The sequence below is a fragment of the Barbus barbus genome (assembly GCF_936440315.1).
Source record: "Barbus barbus genome assembly, chromosome: 44".
NCBI lineage: Eukaryota > Metazoa > Chordata > Actinopteri > Cypriniformes > Cyprinidae > Barbus > Barbus barbus.
In genome coordinates, this window is record NC_136722.1 from 15122875 (window position 1) to 15138526 (window position 15652).

The 15652-nt window shown below is 40.8% G+C and overlaps 2 protein-coding genes across 3 annotated transcripts; both read left to right on the forward strand.

Moving 5' to 3' along the window:
- Positions 1-563: 563 nt before the first annotated feature.
- On the forward strand, positions 564-5873 carry LOC306863566 (N-alpha-acetyltransferase 50). Of its 2 annotated transcripts, none has more exons than XM_079406982.1 (5): positions 564-917; positions 2653-2789; positions 3720-3839; positions 4071-4137; positions 4334-5873. In XM_079406982.1, exons 1-5 carry the CDS (start codon positions 910-912, stop codon positions 4509-4511), a joined length of 510 nt encoding a protein of 169 aa, XP_079263108.1. In that variant the 5' UTR covers positions 564-909; the 3' UTR covers positions 4512-5873. The 2 variants fall into 2 exon arrangements, with proteins under 2 accessions (XP_079263108.1, XP_079263109.1); XM_079406983.1 differs by having other exon boundaries at positions 803-917; positions 2656-2789.
- Positions 5874-6110: 237 nt separating this feature from the next.
- LOC306863609 (basic helix-loop-helix domain-containing protein USF3-like) lies at positions 6111-15517 on the forward strand. Its single transcript, XM_079407047.1, has 7 exons — positions 6111-6220; positions 6872-6960; positions 7063-7127; positions 7486-7517; positions 7635-7717; positions 7818-7914; positions 8112-15517. The coding sequence occupies exons 3-7, from the start codon at positions 7081-7083 to the stop codon at positions 14951-14953; spliced, it is 7101 nt and encodes a 2366-aa protein (XP_079263173.1). The 5' UTR covers positions 6111-6220; positions 6872-6960; positions 7063-7080; the 3' UTR covers positions 14954-15517.
- Positions 15518-15652: the final 135 nt, after the last annotated feature.

Consider the following 15652-nt stretch of genomic DNA (forward strand, 5'->3'; position numbering starts at 1 on the left):
TCCACAAATAATGTTAAAAGCATCATGTTTTTTTTGCCTACATTGCAAATTATCCCATTGGAGCTCCTCAGATTTTTTTTAGAAAGATAAATAAGCTATATAAGTATTTGTCCCCTGAATAAAAACATCTAAACACTAGACACGTTTTATCATTCAATCAAATCATTCAAAGGACAGAACTTAAGCTTTTATTTATACTGTGTAAAATTGAACACTAAAAAATCTTGTGTTTAAATGTAATTTGAGTTAAATTATTTGACTCATATATATATATATATATATATATATCCCTTCATTTAAGTTTGATAAATTTTATAGTACATATTCATGTATTTTATTACACAGTGTACAGGAAGATACCTTTGTAAATCTATTTTAATAATAATAAGTCTTGTTTAAAATAATAACATTTATTTAGATTAATATAATAGGGCGGGACTTGTATTTTCAAGGCATAAAATTACTTTAACGCAATTTCCCGTTTTTCTGTTTCCTGTTGCTTGTCAGTGGTGAAGGTTGACAGAAGCAGCCTCCCAGAACTAGTGTTGCCAAATCCTTTTTTTAATCAACCAGCGACTACTTACTTACATGCATCTCCAAGGATTGAATACATGCTCACATCTATCCAAATTACATTAACTATTATAGTAAATGAGTTATATTTCCAAACGGCAAGAAAATCTTTTAATTATGTTCTCAATCTAATTTAAGTTGTTTGAGGGGATTTAATCAAAAAGACCTGGCAACCGTCGGCCACAGCACAGAGGCAAATGCGGACTGCTTAGCTAGTGTGCTAGCAACATACATGTGGAGGGGATCACATCCCAAACTCTGCCCAAATTCCCCTTTAGACTGCCAAATACCGCCAACTGCCCCTGTATCCCTCACAACAAACGTGTTTTCTTCAACATGAAAGGGTGAGTAAACAACTACGAAGGGTCTTTTCATCTCAAGTAAAGTTTTCCCCTCTCTATTCTCTCTTTTTTCCAGCAGGGGGGCAGTGGAGTTGGTCTAATGCTAGCTGCTAGCTCTCTGCGCGCTTAATGTGGAGGAGAGACATTTGCGCCGCATTTTCACACCCAGCATTTAGACATTGCCATCTCTTTTTTTACGCATTAAAATGCCTCATATAATCTAGCGTCAGGGTTAAAGCAAAAGCCAATAAAAATGGCACGACTTAAGTCCGTGCCAAACTGGATCGTGTGTCGAATCTAAATCCGAAAATGTTGAGTCAGTCTTCAAGTTGCTATCTTGGTTAGCCTGCCACGCTTATATCTTTCTGAAATGAGCTCTCATGGATCCTGGGGCCGTTAGTTTGCCATTAAAGCTTATTGCTGTCATGTTGAGGTTAATATGTGTGAATATTTTGATGTAAAAACGGAAAGATGTGACACACGTGATGGAGTGAGCTTAGCCGCATAGCATACTGAAAATGACAAGTTCATATGGTTTTTAAGGCACATCATAAAGGTTATTACTTGAAGTATGGTGTATAAAATAATACATGTATCGTAATATGTATAGCATACAATGTTGCGTTATGACACTGTTGCAATTTGCTTTGACCATGTTTAAAGATAAAATGAGAGAATGCTGCTTGTTTAATTCTCTTTAAGTACCTTTCATCTTAAGTATTATTTTAAATTCAGTATAAAATTTACATCTTTAGCACAGTGGTACCCAACCCTGTTTTTGGAGGGCCTCCAGCTGTACACATTTATCTGACACACCCATTACAGGTCTCTGATGTGAATCAGGTGTGTTTGATTAGAGAACTCTCTGAAATGTGTATTTTTAGGGGGCCCCAGGAGCAAGGATGGGGATCCACTGCTTTAACAGTTTGAATTTGTCTAGAAGCCTGTTTGATAGTATTTATATGAAATTTCATGATTTTTGTTTTACCCAAAAAATGGGAGACTTGTCATTTAAAACAATGCATTTTGAGTTGATGATCTCGAATCACAAGGTTTTGTTGTGTAGTAGTAATGGTCATCCTCTGTAAACCATATTTAGCGTCCGTGTTTTTCTCCTGTCACCTCATACTAGTTGTGGCAGCGGTGAGCACATGACCAGCAGCTGTTGTGTTGGTGCTGGTGTTGGCCTTCAGCATGCTGACCTATAAATACCAACTATACACATTGCTAGTTTACTGTCAAGTTGACCCAAGACATTTTTGTGAGTGCACCATTTGGATGTCACCAACTAGAAAGAAAATAGTAAATAGGGATGCACTTTGATTAAAAAAAAAAAAAAGTGATAAGCCAAAAATTTAATTATGGCTGATATTAAACTTCTATGCTATTTGGTCTAAACAAAAATAAATCGGTTACTTTTCATCTCAATGTAATTTAGGCATCACAACTTGATAGACTGTAAAAACTGCATATTCGTTTTGAGATTTAAACATTAGTTATTTAAATTACTTAAAAAGTGACTGTTACATAATGTCAAAGGTAATTAAATGTTAAAATAGGAAAAATTATAAACATGCATACATTTGCTATATATCAATATCGACTGATAACTGGTATGGTACCAATATACTGTGCATCCCTACTAGTAAAGCTGTATTACTGTATTTTTAGAGGCTGTATGTTCTTCTGATGTGTAGAGTCTGTGCACAGCTAGTTGACCGTTCTGCTTTTGTTCTAGTAGCCGGATCGAGTTGGGGGACGTTACACCCCACAACATCAAACAGTTGAAGCGTCTGAACCAAGTGATCTTCCCTGTCAGCTACAACGACAAGTTCTACAAAGATGTCCTTGAAGTAGGAGAACTCGCCAAACTAGGTAAGAATCAAAGCTACTGTTTACTGTTGTACTGACTTCCTGTTGATAGTTTTGATATTGGTTATATGTTAAATGTTGTTCTAAAGTTTCGGTTGGTAAGATTTTTTTTTTTATGATTTTGAAAAGCTACCTTTATTTGTGCAAACATAGAGTAATAACAGTAATATTGTAAAATATTAGTAAAATTATTTTCTATTTTGATATGTTTTAAAATGTAATTAATTCCTGTGATGGCAAAGCTGAGTTTTCAGCAGCCGAATACTCTAGTCTTCAATATCACATGATCCTTCAGATATTATTATAAGATGCTAATTTGCTGCAAGAATGTTAAACATTCTTGACAAAAACTCCAGAAAGTTCTAAAGAATAGCATACGAACTAGATTTTTTTTGTAACATTATATATATCTTTACTATCATTTTTGATCAATTTAATGCATCCCTGTTGACTAAAAGTATTAATTTCTTTAAAAAAAACAAAAAACTTGCTTACCCAAACATGAAAAAATACTATAATAATTTCTAGTAAATTCTGTAGTGTTTTTGAACCATACAATAGTAAAGTGTATTATACTGTAAATATTATAGTATTTACAACACTTTATTAATGAATGCTACAGCATACTTAGTAGTGAACTGATAAACTGTAATAAATACTGTAGTATTCGTTAGTTTTTACTACAGTAAACTAGTGTATTGTAGTATAATATACCCTTTAGTTGTAGAAAACTTAGTATTGGGTAGAGTAATTTGTTTATATTACTATAGTTGTTATATTACCACAGCAATTATAGAATCACCACAACAAATTCATTCAAGTACTTTACTATAGTATGGTTTAAAAACACTAGTATTTACTATAAATTACTGTAGTATTTTTTCATGTGGGTAGTATAAATAGATTCCTGCTAACCGTTTGAACCTTTTACAGCGTATTTCAACGACATCGCAGTTGGTGCCGTGTGCTGTAGAGTGGATCACTCTCAGAACCAGAAGCGACTCTACATCATGACCCTGGGTTGCCTAGCACCTTACCGCAGACTTGGTATAGGTAAGATCACTTTTCTGGATGTTTTATGCACTTGTGTGTCCTCGTTTTTTTCAAAGGGCAGAAAGGGTTTAGATTCCTTTGGATTGAGTGCATGATTGCATAATCAGATTATTGTCTTTGAGTGATGCCTGACATGAAGATTTGTATAATCCACTAGAGCAGTGATGTTTGAATTTTGTTCTTTGCACTTTTTCCCGTTACTGATATGTATCTTGCCATGTTTGTTTGAAGGAACAAAAATGCTGAACCATGTGTTGAACATTTGTGAGAAGGATGGCACTTTTGACAACATTTACCTGTGAGTCTGAAGACAGTCTTGTGCTTTATTTGTCGTGAAACCTCCATCTGTGTCTCATTCACATAATGTTTAATGTTGAAACTCAAGTAACCACATAATTGCAAGTCTGCTGGAAAATTAATCACTGAATAATTATTAAGGAGTCTTCTCTATGCTAAAGTAACATGCTTTCGCTTTCTCTTTCATGTCTCCGCAGTCACGTGCAGATCAGCAATGAGTCTGCAATTGACTTCTACCAGAAATTTGGCTTTGAGATCATCGAGACAAAAAAGAACTATTACAAGAGGATAGAGCCAGCAGATGCCCATGTTCTCCAGAAAAGCCTGCGTAGCCCATGTGCGCCTCCAGCAGGAGAGCTGCAGAAAGCCGACTAGGGGTCGAAGCGCGACACCAGATTGGTCTCTTCCCCCAAATGGAACTGTAACAGATGCCCCAGGGTTGACACACTCACCACTTTCTTCAGAGGACATTTTAGACAGAAAAAGTCAATGACGTATTTGCTGCATTTATTGTGCAAAAACTTTAGTCCCCCCTCAATTTGTTTTTTTTTCTTTTTTTTTTTCGTTTCATCATTTAGAGAGTTGAAATTACATGGAGGTTTTCAAGCAGAATTCATAAGTGCTCCAAAAAGCTGCTGGCTACTTATTGATCTGACATGGTGAAGGTTATGTTTTCAAAGCATACAGTTTGCATTTGTTTTAGATTTGTTTAAGGTAAGGGGACATAGCTTTGCTCGGACAAAACGATAGAACTAAAGAGGTAAAGTCTTTTCAAATATGACTCGATACACCCCAGCTGGCAACCTTGGAGTGATTGTTTGAATCGTCTTAGGGGCATGTGGGATCCGCAGAAGTCCATCACCCAGCCACCTGAGCCCTCGGACACACGGCAAGGGAATCTACTGGTGGCTGAGACCTCCTGCTTCACCATACAGGCAATATGCAATGTTGGAGGATTGCATGTGATGCAATGTCTCCTTGTGATGTCAGCCGCCTCAGTCTGAGTTGAGGCTAAACTAGTGAGGAAATGGAGCGTAAAGCCCCCTCGAACAAGAGAGCGGTACAACTGTTTTAGTAAGGGGGAGGTTAAGCGGAGTAAACTCCACTTGTTTGTGAATGTTTTGTTTTTCAGCCCATTATTTAAAATCCCCATCTTTTTTTCTTTTTTGTTTTATTTGTGGATTGAGTCTGGGCTTTTTCTAGGGTTTGCAGTAATGCTGCTGGTGAGATGGTAAGGCTTCAGATAACAAACAGGAATGGCTTTTTATGGGCCTTGACCGTTGCGTTGTTTACAGTGAATGTGGTTCTCTAATCACTTTTTAGTCCACCGGGACTGAAGTTAGTTTAGTAGTGTTTTTGATGTGAACGTTTCATTTCCCCCTCTCCATCATCTGCCAGTGTTTCTACATTTGAATCCTAGCTTCTCACTTGTTACCGCAGCAGAAATAAATCCTCCCACAATACAACAGTTACATTTCAGTGATGTTCACTGACCACCACCTATTTCCCATACACAACGTGGGAGTGTTACAGGTTAGTTCTACAAGTTATTTAATAGGACTTAAAGAACCAGATCCCAGGAAAAGCCCTGACTCAGTGCATGCCAGAGGAGACATGCCCTCTCCATTGTAGTAAAAGCATGTTTTTGTTCCTCCTTTCTTTGGAAAATTTTATCTTTTTCTGGAGCTCTATATTGTATGACTTTTAAACCTCTAAATAAAAATTACTATTTGCATTATTTTTCGTTTTTCATTATTTTTGTTGACATGAATGTTATCCTGTATTTTTGGTAGCCAATTTTATTTTAAGAGGTTACAAAGTCCACAAAACTACATCAACAACAAACATTCACGTCCCCTGCGTTGTGTGCGTTTTTCGATCAATGATAACGCCCCTTCAGCACGGTTTCGTGATCTGATTGGATACAATCTCACTCGGCTTCGCTGTGATTGGACAGAACGGAAATCCCGCCTCACTGTTTTGTGACTGGCAGTTTTATGCTAGGTCAGAGATGGAGTAAATTGTTTAGGATCAACAAAGTTTTGAAGGGGATATCATCAGCTCAGAGGATGGACAAGCGGTCGGTAAGTCCTTCTGAAGTGACAGACCTGCTGACACGTGTTAAAGATAAGTGATGCAGTTAGTAATCGTAAACCATGGTAATGTGTTAGCTGTCGTGTTAGCTCACTGCCAGTTTACCACTCAAGCCATCTTTGTACTTTAAGGGCATAAAAAAAGGATATAACTAAAGAGTTGTACCGTAATATGTGTACAGTCAGCTTTGTTGTTCTCAGTCTGTGTTGTTTATTTTCTCTATTCAGGCTAAGAGCTCAACAGATATAGTCTAGGTTTCAAAGCTAATAAGCTAAGTCTGTTAGCTAGTTTAGTGTTAAAGAGCTTTACATGCTAGTGGTGACAGAAGACGAGTCAAATTGGCATTCTTGTTCTGTATTTACATGCAAAGGAATTTTGATTTAATAAACAAGCTCAGTTAGGTGCAATCTGTATTTAGTCTGTGTTGCTAACCCCTGACTTGACAGTTTTGATTCCTAGTTATTGTTTTGAGGACTTGCAAGTAAATACATCTCATTTAATCTTCAAAGGCTTCCTTCATGTCAAAGCACAGAGTCAGTGCAGAATATATAAGACAAGAAGATAATAACATTCTTACAATCTCTGATGTCAACTGATGTCCTATATGTCAATCTAGACTTATTTTTCTTTTTCTTTTGCAGTTTTTTATGGAGCACAGACGTGCATGGATCTATGGTCTCCAACATTGTTGAGCTCACACACATGATAGCTGCATGCTTAGTTCTGGAAGGTAATTTTGCATTTACCCCCAACCTCAACATATCCCCTTACATATACTATGAGTTACATTGTTTTCAAATAAGATTTTGTTAATGTGTTTTGGTATTAACAGGCTGTAAAGTGTGCCAGGATGCCGGAGATAGTACAGAATCAAACAAATAACCCAAAACCGCCACGGTACTGATCAGTTCCTGCTTATATTGAATGTCATGGCAGTTCTGATTGAACCCAGTCAATTATTCCTTCATTAACCTGACAGTTTTTGGGCTATGATTGATTTATGGATAAATATGCTTATAAAAATAGCTGTTTATTGTTCATCGTACCTAATGCATAAATGTTAACGAAATGACTCATAGGAAAGCATTACAATTTTATATGTATTAGTCTTTGCTTTATATGTATATGCACTTTTAATTATGAGTAAGAATGCACTTGAATTAGTTAGGTAGTAGTGTTCTGATGTTTACTGTTATTTGTATTCACTTATGAGCTCAAGTTCTTTATCATTTAATAATTTTCTGTGAAATGTTAGGCGGAAGAAAAACAAGGAGATCCATAATGCAGGTGAGAAAGCATTATGGTAAAAATGAGTCTAACTGTTTTTAATCTCATTTTAATATTAACTGAATATTTTTATAAGTAATATTCTGTATGGTGTTTCTTATTTTTCGTATACATCAGTGGAAAGACATCGTAAAGAGAAAATCAATGCTGGTATAAATCGGATTGGAGAACTTTTGCCTTGCTCTCAGGCCTTGAAACAGGTAAATGTGTAATAGAACTAGAAACTAAGCAGTTCAAAAGTGCTATTTTTTATTGTTTCTACAGAGTTTTCACTTTGTAATATCTTGACTTTTCTTATAGAGTAAAAATATGATTCTGGGAGAGGCTTTTCGTTACATCACTGAGCTAAAGCGACAAAATGATGAAATGCTGCTTAATGGAGGAGACAAAGTCCAAGGTAAGTCATGACTTAATTACAGAAGTTAATTGTATAACTTAAGTGCATTTACATGTGATTCATGAACATTTTATGTATTCCTTATGGGGACATGGTTTTATTAAGATACGTACTGAATTAAATGCCAGTCAATGCATTCTTTGTAAGCTTATGTGCAGTCATTCATTTTGACATCTGTGTTAAATATGTCTCCACAGCGGAAGAGATAAAGCGCTTACGGCACCAGCTGGAAGACCTGCGCAAGGAAAGTGCTCATTATATTGAACTCCTCAAAGCTAATGGCATCAATTTCCTGGATGACCCCACTGTACACTGGAAAGGGAAGCAGCGCTGTGCAAAAGTAGCCAAAGTCACTCCAACTCACTTGACGTCAAAGGGAATAATTGTCTACTCTAATGGCAACAGCTCCTGTCCTACAAGCAAAGGCTCAATGCCACCAAATCCAGTTTCTCATCTTGATAAACAACCAGCAAATGCTGAAACAGTCCAACCTGCATGTGATATAACACTGGATATGGGCCAGTCTGTTGGTATTACGAACGAAGCGCCAGTAAATAAAGTTGTAGTCTCCTCTGCATCTTCCCACATACCTGTAGCAACTCTTATTCCTGCTGTATCAAAGCCATGTCTTACAGTCTTGGAACAATATTCTCCTCTGGCACCTGCTACTCCAAGACTAAACCATCCAATGAATTATATTGCTCTTCAAGGTGTATGTCCCCAGCCTGTTGTCAGCACCCCAGTCCCTCCACAACTTCAACCAGATAACCCAATCTCCAGTCTCACTTCTGTTACCTGTCCGTCCACCCCCCTCAGACTTCAGCATATGCTTAGCCTATCTTCACTGCCTCAAGTTGTGATCAGTAACTCAGTGGTTCCTGTTGCTCCATCCACTGAAATTACCACTATATTACCATCAAGCTCTACCCTTCTTAGAACCAGTGCAACTAGTAGCACTCAGACCACATGGACAACACTACAGCTTGCAGGAAATACAGTGCAACCTGTGTCTCAGGCACTCGTCACAGACGGTGCCAGCATTTCACATAATCCTCAGCAACTTTCTGTATGTTCAACTGGGACAAAACACATTGAGGAGCCTGCTTCTATCCATTTGCAACCACAGGCTCCTTTGCAACTGCAAGCCCCAACACCAACATGCGTTCCTGTTCAGCCATCTGGGCCAAGGCCTCCTCAGATATATTCAGCAGCTGTGCCATGCCCTCAGAGAGCAGTAGCACAACAGTCTTCAATTTTATCAGTGCCAGCCGTCGTATCCCAAGCCGTAGTGGTCCATCAGCCTGTTGAAACACAGACAGCACAGTTGACCCATCCACAATCATCTGTTCGGGCACAACCTGCATTATTACCAAAACCTCAACTCAACTCCGCTCTGATGACCACCTGCAACCCCACCCTACAACCTAAAACTCCAGTTCAGCCTGCTGTGCCATGCCAGCCTCATTCCCAACCTACAGTGATGCCCCAAGCCCAGTCTGCCGTTGTGCCTCAACTGCATCTCAGTTTGGTGCCTCAAGCTCAGCCAATCATAAATCCACCAACTCAGCCTGCCCTTGTGCCTCAACCACAAGCTGCCACACTGCCAGTGTTACAGACAATGCAGTTATTGCAGGTGAATTCTGAGGAAACACCAGTTGCTGTGACCTCCTCTCCTCCAAGTAACTCACATGTTGTTATTCTGCAACAGGGAGGCTCATGTCCAGCACCACAGGTTCTCAGAGAGGATGTCACTAGTCAGACACCCTGCCAGCACATTGTCATAATTCAGGCACCTACTTTGACCCCTGCGCCACAGAGTCATCACACTGCCATAGTGTCAACTGCAACCCCAACGTTATCCAGTCAAATGACCACTTCAAACACTACCTGTACAGCTAGCATACAGGCAGCTGGTACAAAGCAGTTGGTACATATTCTTCCACGGCCCTCAACCCAATTGCAAGCACAAGCACCTCAGACTATCACTGTGAATGGTCAAGTTTATGTTCTGCAGCCGGCAAAGTCACCAGATAAGGGAAACTCTCTATCTGGTCAAAGTGTAACTCCGATACTTCAGCCCACCTTTGAGGAACCCACCTCCAATGTTGCCATGAATTGTTTAGGTGCTCTAACTAGTCTTAGTCAGAGCATTTCAAAGGTCTCAAGTCAAAGCAATGTTCAGATATACTCCATTGCTCCACCTTCATACACTACTGTGCAACCTCTTCCGACATGTGGTTCAGAAGTCAGCACTTCTACTGAAACTGTTCTTTCCTCCTCTGTACCTGTACCATCAACTGCTGCTGGCAATACAGTTAAAATTCTGCCAAAGAAAGGTTGTGGGACTTCTGGAAATCAAACCAGACAAAACTCAGTTAGGAGAACCAAACTGGTGAAACGAAAGGAACCTAAACCTGGGCGAAGTTTGCGTAGAATTGCTCTCAAGAGTAAGACATTTGTTGCAAATGATACATGTTCTGAGTTATCCACTGTAGCAAAAGGTGTTGTTTCAGTTAGTTCTTCAAATAAAGATACTGTTACTCATGATGTTAAGACCCAGAGAGGACCGGCCCCAAACAGTGTTAGTTCCACATGCAGTAGTTCTGCAGTCATTAGTGTCAGTTCCTCCAGTGAAAAATCAGCAGACAGTTCTGTAACGCCTTCAGTAAATGGATCCATTGCCAAGCCCACACTGGCTGGTGGAGAAGTTTCAAAGACTAAAGCAAAATCTATAGATGATGTCCACTTGCATAACAATGTAACAGTTAGTAGTATCAGTACTGTAAGTTCGACTCAGGGTAACGTGGTTGTTTCTACAAATTGTGGAAGCTTGAGTAAAGAAATCTTTACTCCAGATATTGGTCCCCAGCTTAATTGTTCAGCGGTTAGCGTTGCCCTCTCGTCACAGTGTAGCTCTGTGGATACTGCTGTAACTTTATCAGTTGCCTCATCAGAAGTTCATGTTAACTCTTCATGTAGTGTGACATTTTGTAGTGAAATTACTGAGCAGAATAAGGTGAGTAGCAGTAATGTTTGCACCAGTAGCGAAAGCAGATCAACAGAATTAAGACCCAGTTTTACAGAGAGTTCCTCTCCGCTGATCACTGTAAGCTCTGCCCAAAACAATTCAAGAGGAAAATCTGTCAATTCAGACCTTTGTCAGCCTCCATTTCCAAGTGACATATCCACACCAAGTCAACAATTAGGTGTCAGTGTTAATTCAACAGAGGGTGGGCCAATGGTTGCCATCATGGCAAGTCAGGCTATTTCACAAACACAAGATAAGTTTGCTAGAAGAGAAGAGTTGACTGACTCTTCTCAAAATCAGACATCATTTATTGTGCCCTCAACTTCAACTCCTGGCTCAGACACTATGTCAACACAACCTGTTCAGATTCCAGAAACTTCTAGGGTGTCAGATCCTTTCAAGTGTCTAAAACGACCATCCACAATGAATATGTCCGTGACAACCAGTAACCAAGGGAACTGTGCAGACTTCAAACTGCCTGATTCAAATATGAACACGCAACCTGGCAAGGATGGACAATCTGATGGTGCCACGGAAAAGGGTGTGACAGAAATGGGTGCTTTTGCTCAAAAAGAGACAGTTCCTCCACAACAAGTATGTACATTGGAAAATGATTCCTTTGATCCTCCACTGGGAAACAATAGACAGACTGATTCGCCTCTTGCAGGAGGTTCTTCTGGCAGAGGGTTTTCTGTTGCATCATTGCTTCCAGCAGGCCACAACATCAATGCCTCTTCAAGTACATTTGGTGCATTCACCTTCACTTCTGAGCAGGCAGAAATATTAGCAATGGCTGCAAGAGCCATATTTGAACAGGACAGCCCAGGCAAGAGGACTTCAGGATGCAGTGTTGACAACCCAACAAGTACTGCTGCCACAGGGTGGGACCTTCCAAAAATGCAACCAGTCCCTTCTAACAAAGATAGTGTGTCTGACCAGCAGGTTAAAGTGACAAAGCAGGCTGATTTACCTGTGTCAGAAACTTCATCTCAGGTCTCTGCTCGAGTTCCTCCAGTTGAGCCTTTAGCCAGCTGTATTACTGGCATCAGACTTCCACAGAGCATAGCTTACTCTCAGTCTGAACCTAGTGCTGTCACCAGCCTTAATGTTAATAACCTCATCAGACCAAGCTCTAACCAACCTTATCCAGGATCACCCAATCTTACACAGCAGGTTTCTGCTGCGTCATCTGGAGGTGCTGCTGTCATGGTGACTCAGTCTTCCTCACAAGTTCCCCCAACCTGTTCTCAACCTAATGAATATGCACCTTTAAAGAATGCTCTGATGCGGACCCATGTTGGTATTGGAATGGTTGAACGTCATCAGAAGGATATGCCAAAAAGGTCTGCCCAAGATGACCTTATTCTTCCAAATAAGCGTTCAAAACCGTGCCCAGCAGGGAATGTTCCAAGAGTGGACATCAAGGCTGCAGATCACGTGCAAATGATGGTTGGTCAGATGCCCTCAAGTACTTCTGCAGTTATGCCAAGAAATCACTCTAATGGTGTTGGGGCTCTGTTTTCTGGTAATACTTTCATGAGCACTGTGCTCCGCCCTACTGATGGACACTGCTCTAGTCAGGTTCCAACACATGAACAAACTCAGCCAAGTGTGGTGCACCTGCAGCAAGGACACACACAACATAATGCACCGCAATCTGGGCAGAACTTAGTTGGAAACCCCTACCTCAAACATCAACAACAACAAGAACAAAGACACCTTTACCAGCTTCACCATCACCTGACACAACCAGAATCTCAGATCCACAGTATTCATCAGAGAAACATGCTGCAAGACCAGCATGTGCAAAAAAAGAGAGGAGTAGTGCGTGGTGGTCAGTCCGGACCAAATGTTGGTTTGCAGAAGCAACATCATTTGGAAAAGAGTGGCGTGCAGCATCAGCAACAGCAGCCTCCTCAGCAACACCAACAACAGCAGCATCCACAACAATCCCAGCAACATCAGCAACAACAACAACAGCACCATCAACAGCAACAGCAGCAAAAAGCACAACAGATTCAACAGCAGCAACAGTCACACCAACAACAGCAACAGATGCCACCACAGAATTCACATTCACGTCATCAGCATCTTCAGCAGCAGATTCAGCAGCAGCAGCACTTTGGGGCTAGACAGGACAAAAACTGTGAGGCCCAACAGGCAGGTCAGAGGGCACATCAAAACAATCACTTGGGTCAGCCAGAACGTCCATCTGGACAGGATCATGGGGCTATGCAAAGACTAATGGGGTCTCGTTCAATAGAACAGCAGCAGATGACCTCTCAGGCTAGTAATTCTGTTTCGCGTTCTTCGGATCTTGCTTGCACTTCATCACGCCAGGAGCGCCACCGTCTCTCTAGCTACTCAGCAGAGGCTCTGATAGGCAAGACCCCTGCTACTGGTGAACAACGTATGGGCTTGCACCTGCAAGCACCTCGAAGCAATGCACAGGACCAGTCAGAATTGCGAGGCTATGTAGATTCATCACGTGGTAAAGGTAACATTACTCATAATTCTCAGAGTAGGTTACCACCCGACCATGCAAATAACACAGACACCCAAAGAATACCAGATTGTGGACCTTTCAAGACTCTGGTTAGCGGGCATCAGCTAAGTAACTTTGAAGTGCAAGTGTCTCGAAGTGGTGACATGTCCAGCAAGTCTGTACCTCAAATCCAGAGAGGTCATCAGCCACAAACAGGATTTAGAATGGGTGCAGGGCCTACAGGGGATGGGCGTTCACGTGGAACATACTCGGGTCCGCACCCTGTTGCTCAAGGTGTGCACATTGGAGCAGGATTGACAAGAGAACAGGAGGGATGCCACCAGAGCTTTATGCAAAGCCTTTTGGCACCTCATATCCCTGAACAAAACGGGCACCAAAGGGCAGCCCAGGGGTGTACCCCAGGAAGTATAGAATACAACTGCGTTCCTGGGACCTCTGCTGGAGAACTTCAGGCTAAATCGTCAAGTCCTAATTTGCACCCTGGACAGAAAGCTGCTCCCATACGTCTAGGGGACAACAACAAAGGCCATATTTCTCAGGTCAGTGCAAATTTGCATGGTCCACCTGCGAGAACAGGTCCACCCCATCCCCCAACACCACACAGCAGTTCAGACACAGGACGTACTCAAGGCTCAACCAGGTCACTCTCTGTTAGTCAACGCCCCCATCATATTGGACCAGACCCACAAAGCACAAAGATTCGTCCAGGAGATCGACAACGGTCAGGCAACTTGAGACCTGGAAATCCTTTTGAACCAGAAAATTCTTTGCCCCTTCCATCAGGTGGAGGAGTGATCCTCAGCCGTACACAAACAGGAAGTGAAGCTAGACGAAGTAGCATTGTGCGTTTCATGGCAGATGGTGCACAGGTCAGCAGTGACAACAATTTAATGTCGGATCGTTGTGCCGTTTCTGATCTCACCCAGAACTTTGGCTTTCCTTTCATTGCTGAAGGAGGAATGAACCCACCACCTCCCATCAATGCCAATGCATCTTTCATCCCACCAGTCACGCAGCCCAGTGCCTCTCGCACCCCAGCCCTCCTCCCTGTGGAACCTCAGAACACTTTACCTTCATTTTATCCTTCATATTCCCCTGCAGCTCTTCCTAGCCTCTCAAGTGAGATTCAGTATTTCTCAAACCAGATGTTTACAAGTCCAAGCACTGACAAGAGTGGCAGTGCAACACTGAACAACCGCTTCGGTTCTATTCTTTCTCCCCCTCGACCTGTAGGTTTCGCGCAGGCTAGCTTCCCACTTCTCACAGATATAACACCAATGCCGATTACAAACTCTGCAGGCATCACGCCTCATTTATCCAACTTTAACCTGACCTCTTTGTTCCCTGAAATTGCCACAGCAATGCCTCCGGATGGCTCCTCTATGCCAATGTCACCTTTATTGTCTCTTGCCAACACTACTTCTTCAGACTCAAATAAACAATCTAATCGCCCAGCCCACAACATCAGTCATATCCTGGGTCATGATGGGACTTCTGCTGTTTAAGGTTTTAAAGGGTTTTTCATCCCTTGTCACAGAATTTATTTGCCTTCACCTTTGCATAGATTTTGTAGAGGATGGCCATGGTGTAAAGACTTTTAATAAAGCGTGGAATGTTCTCCGCTCCCACGTCATGATGACTCTGGAACTATGGGGGAAAAGTCAAATATTGCATTGTCTGTTAGCCTTTGGTTGGTTTCTTTTGCTTTGTTTGTTTGCTGTTTGGGCAGTCATGGTTCTACATGATGTATAACTTGTCTTTATTTTTCTTTAGAACAGCTCACATTGTTTAATAGAAAAAATTATGTCCATGTTATTTTACTTTGTAGCAACAATAATGAAATGTGAGAGCAAAAAAAAACTGATGCTACAGTAGATATATCTGAGCTGTTTTGTAATGTATCAGTTGGTTTTCAAAGGTTTATAAATATTTTTCCATCTGTAAAATGTTTCTCCTGCAGAATATCATTCCAGAAGAACTTTCACCTATTTATGAAAATGGATGTGTGGTCTGTAGATATTTGTAAAAAAAAACTAAATTGAAAAGTTATTAAAGTTTCTATCTAATCTAAATTGAAATGTTTGTTACTTACTGAATTTTGTGACCTGTTGATTCAGATGGCATAAGGTACTTTTTTTGTGCTTGTTTTAGCATGTTAAATCCACCAGATGTCAGTACCTTTCAAAGATTTTGTCGTTCAACTC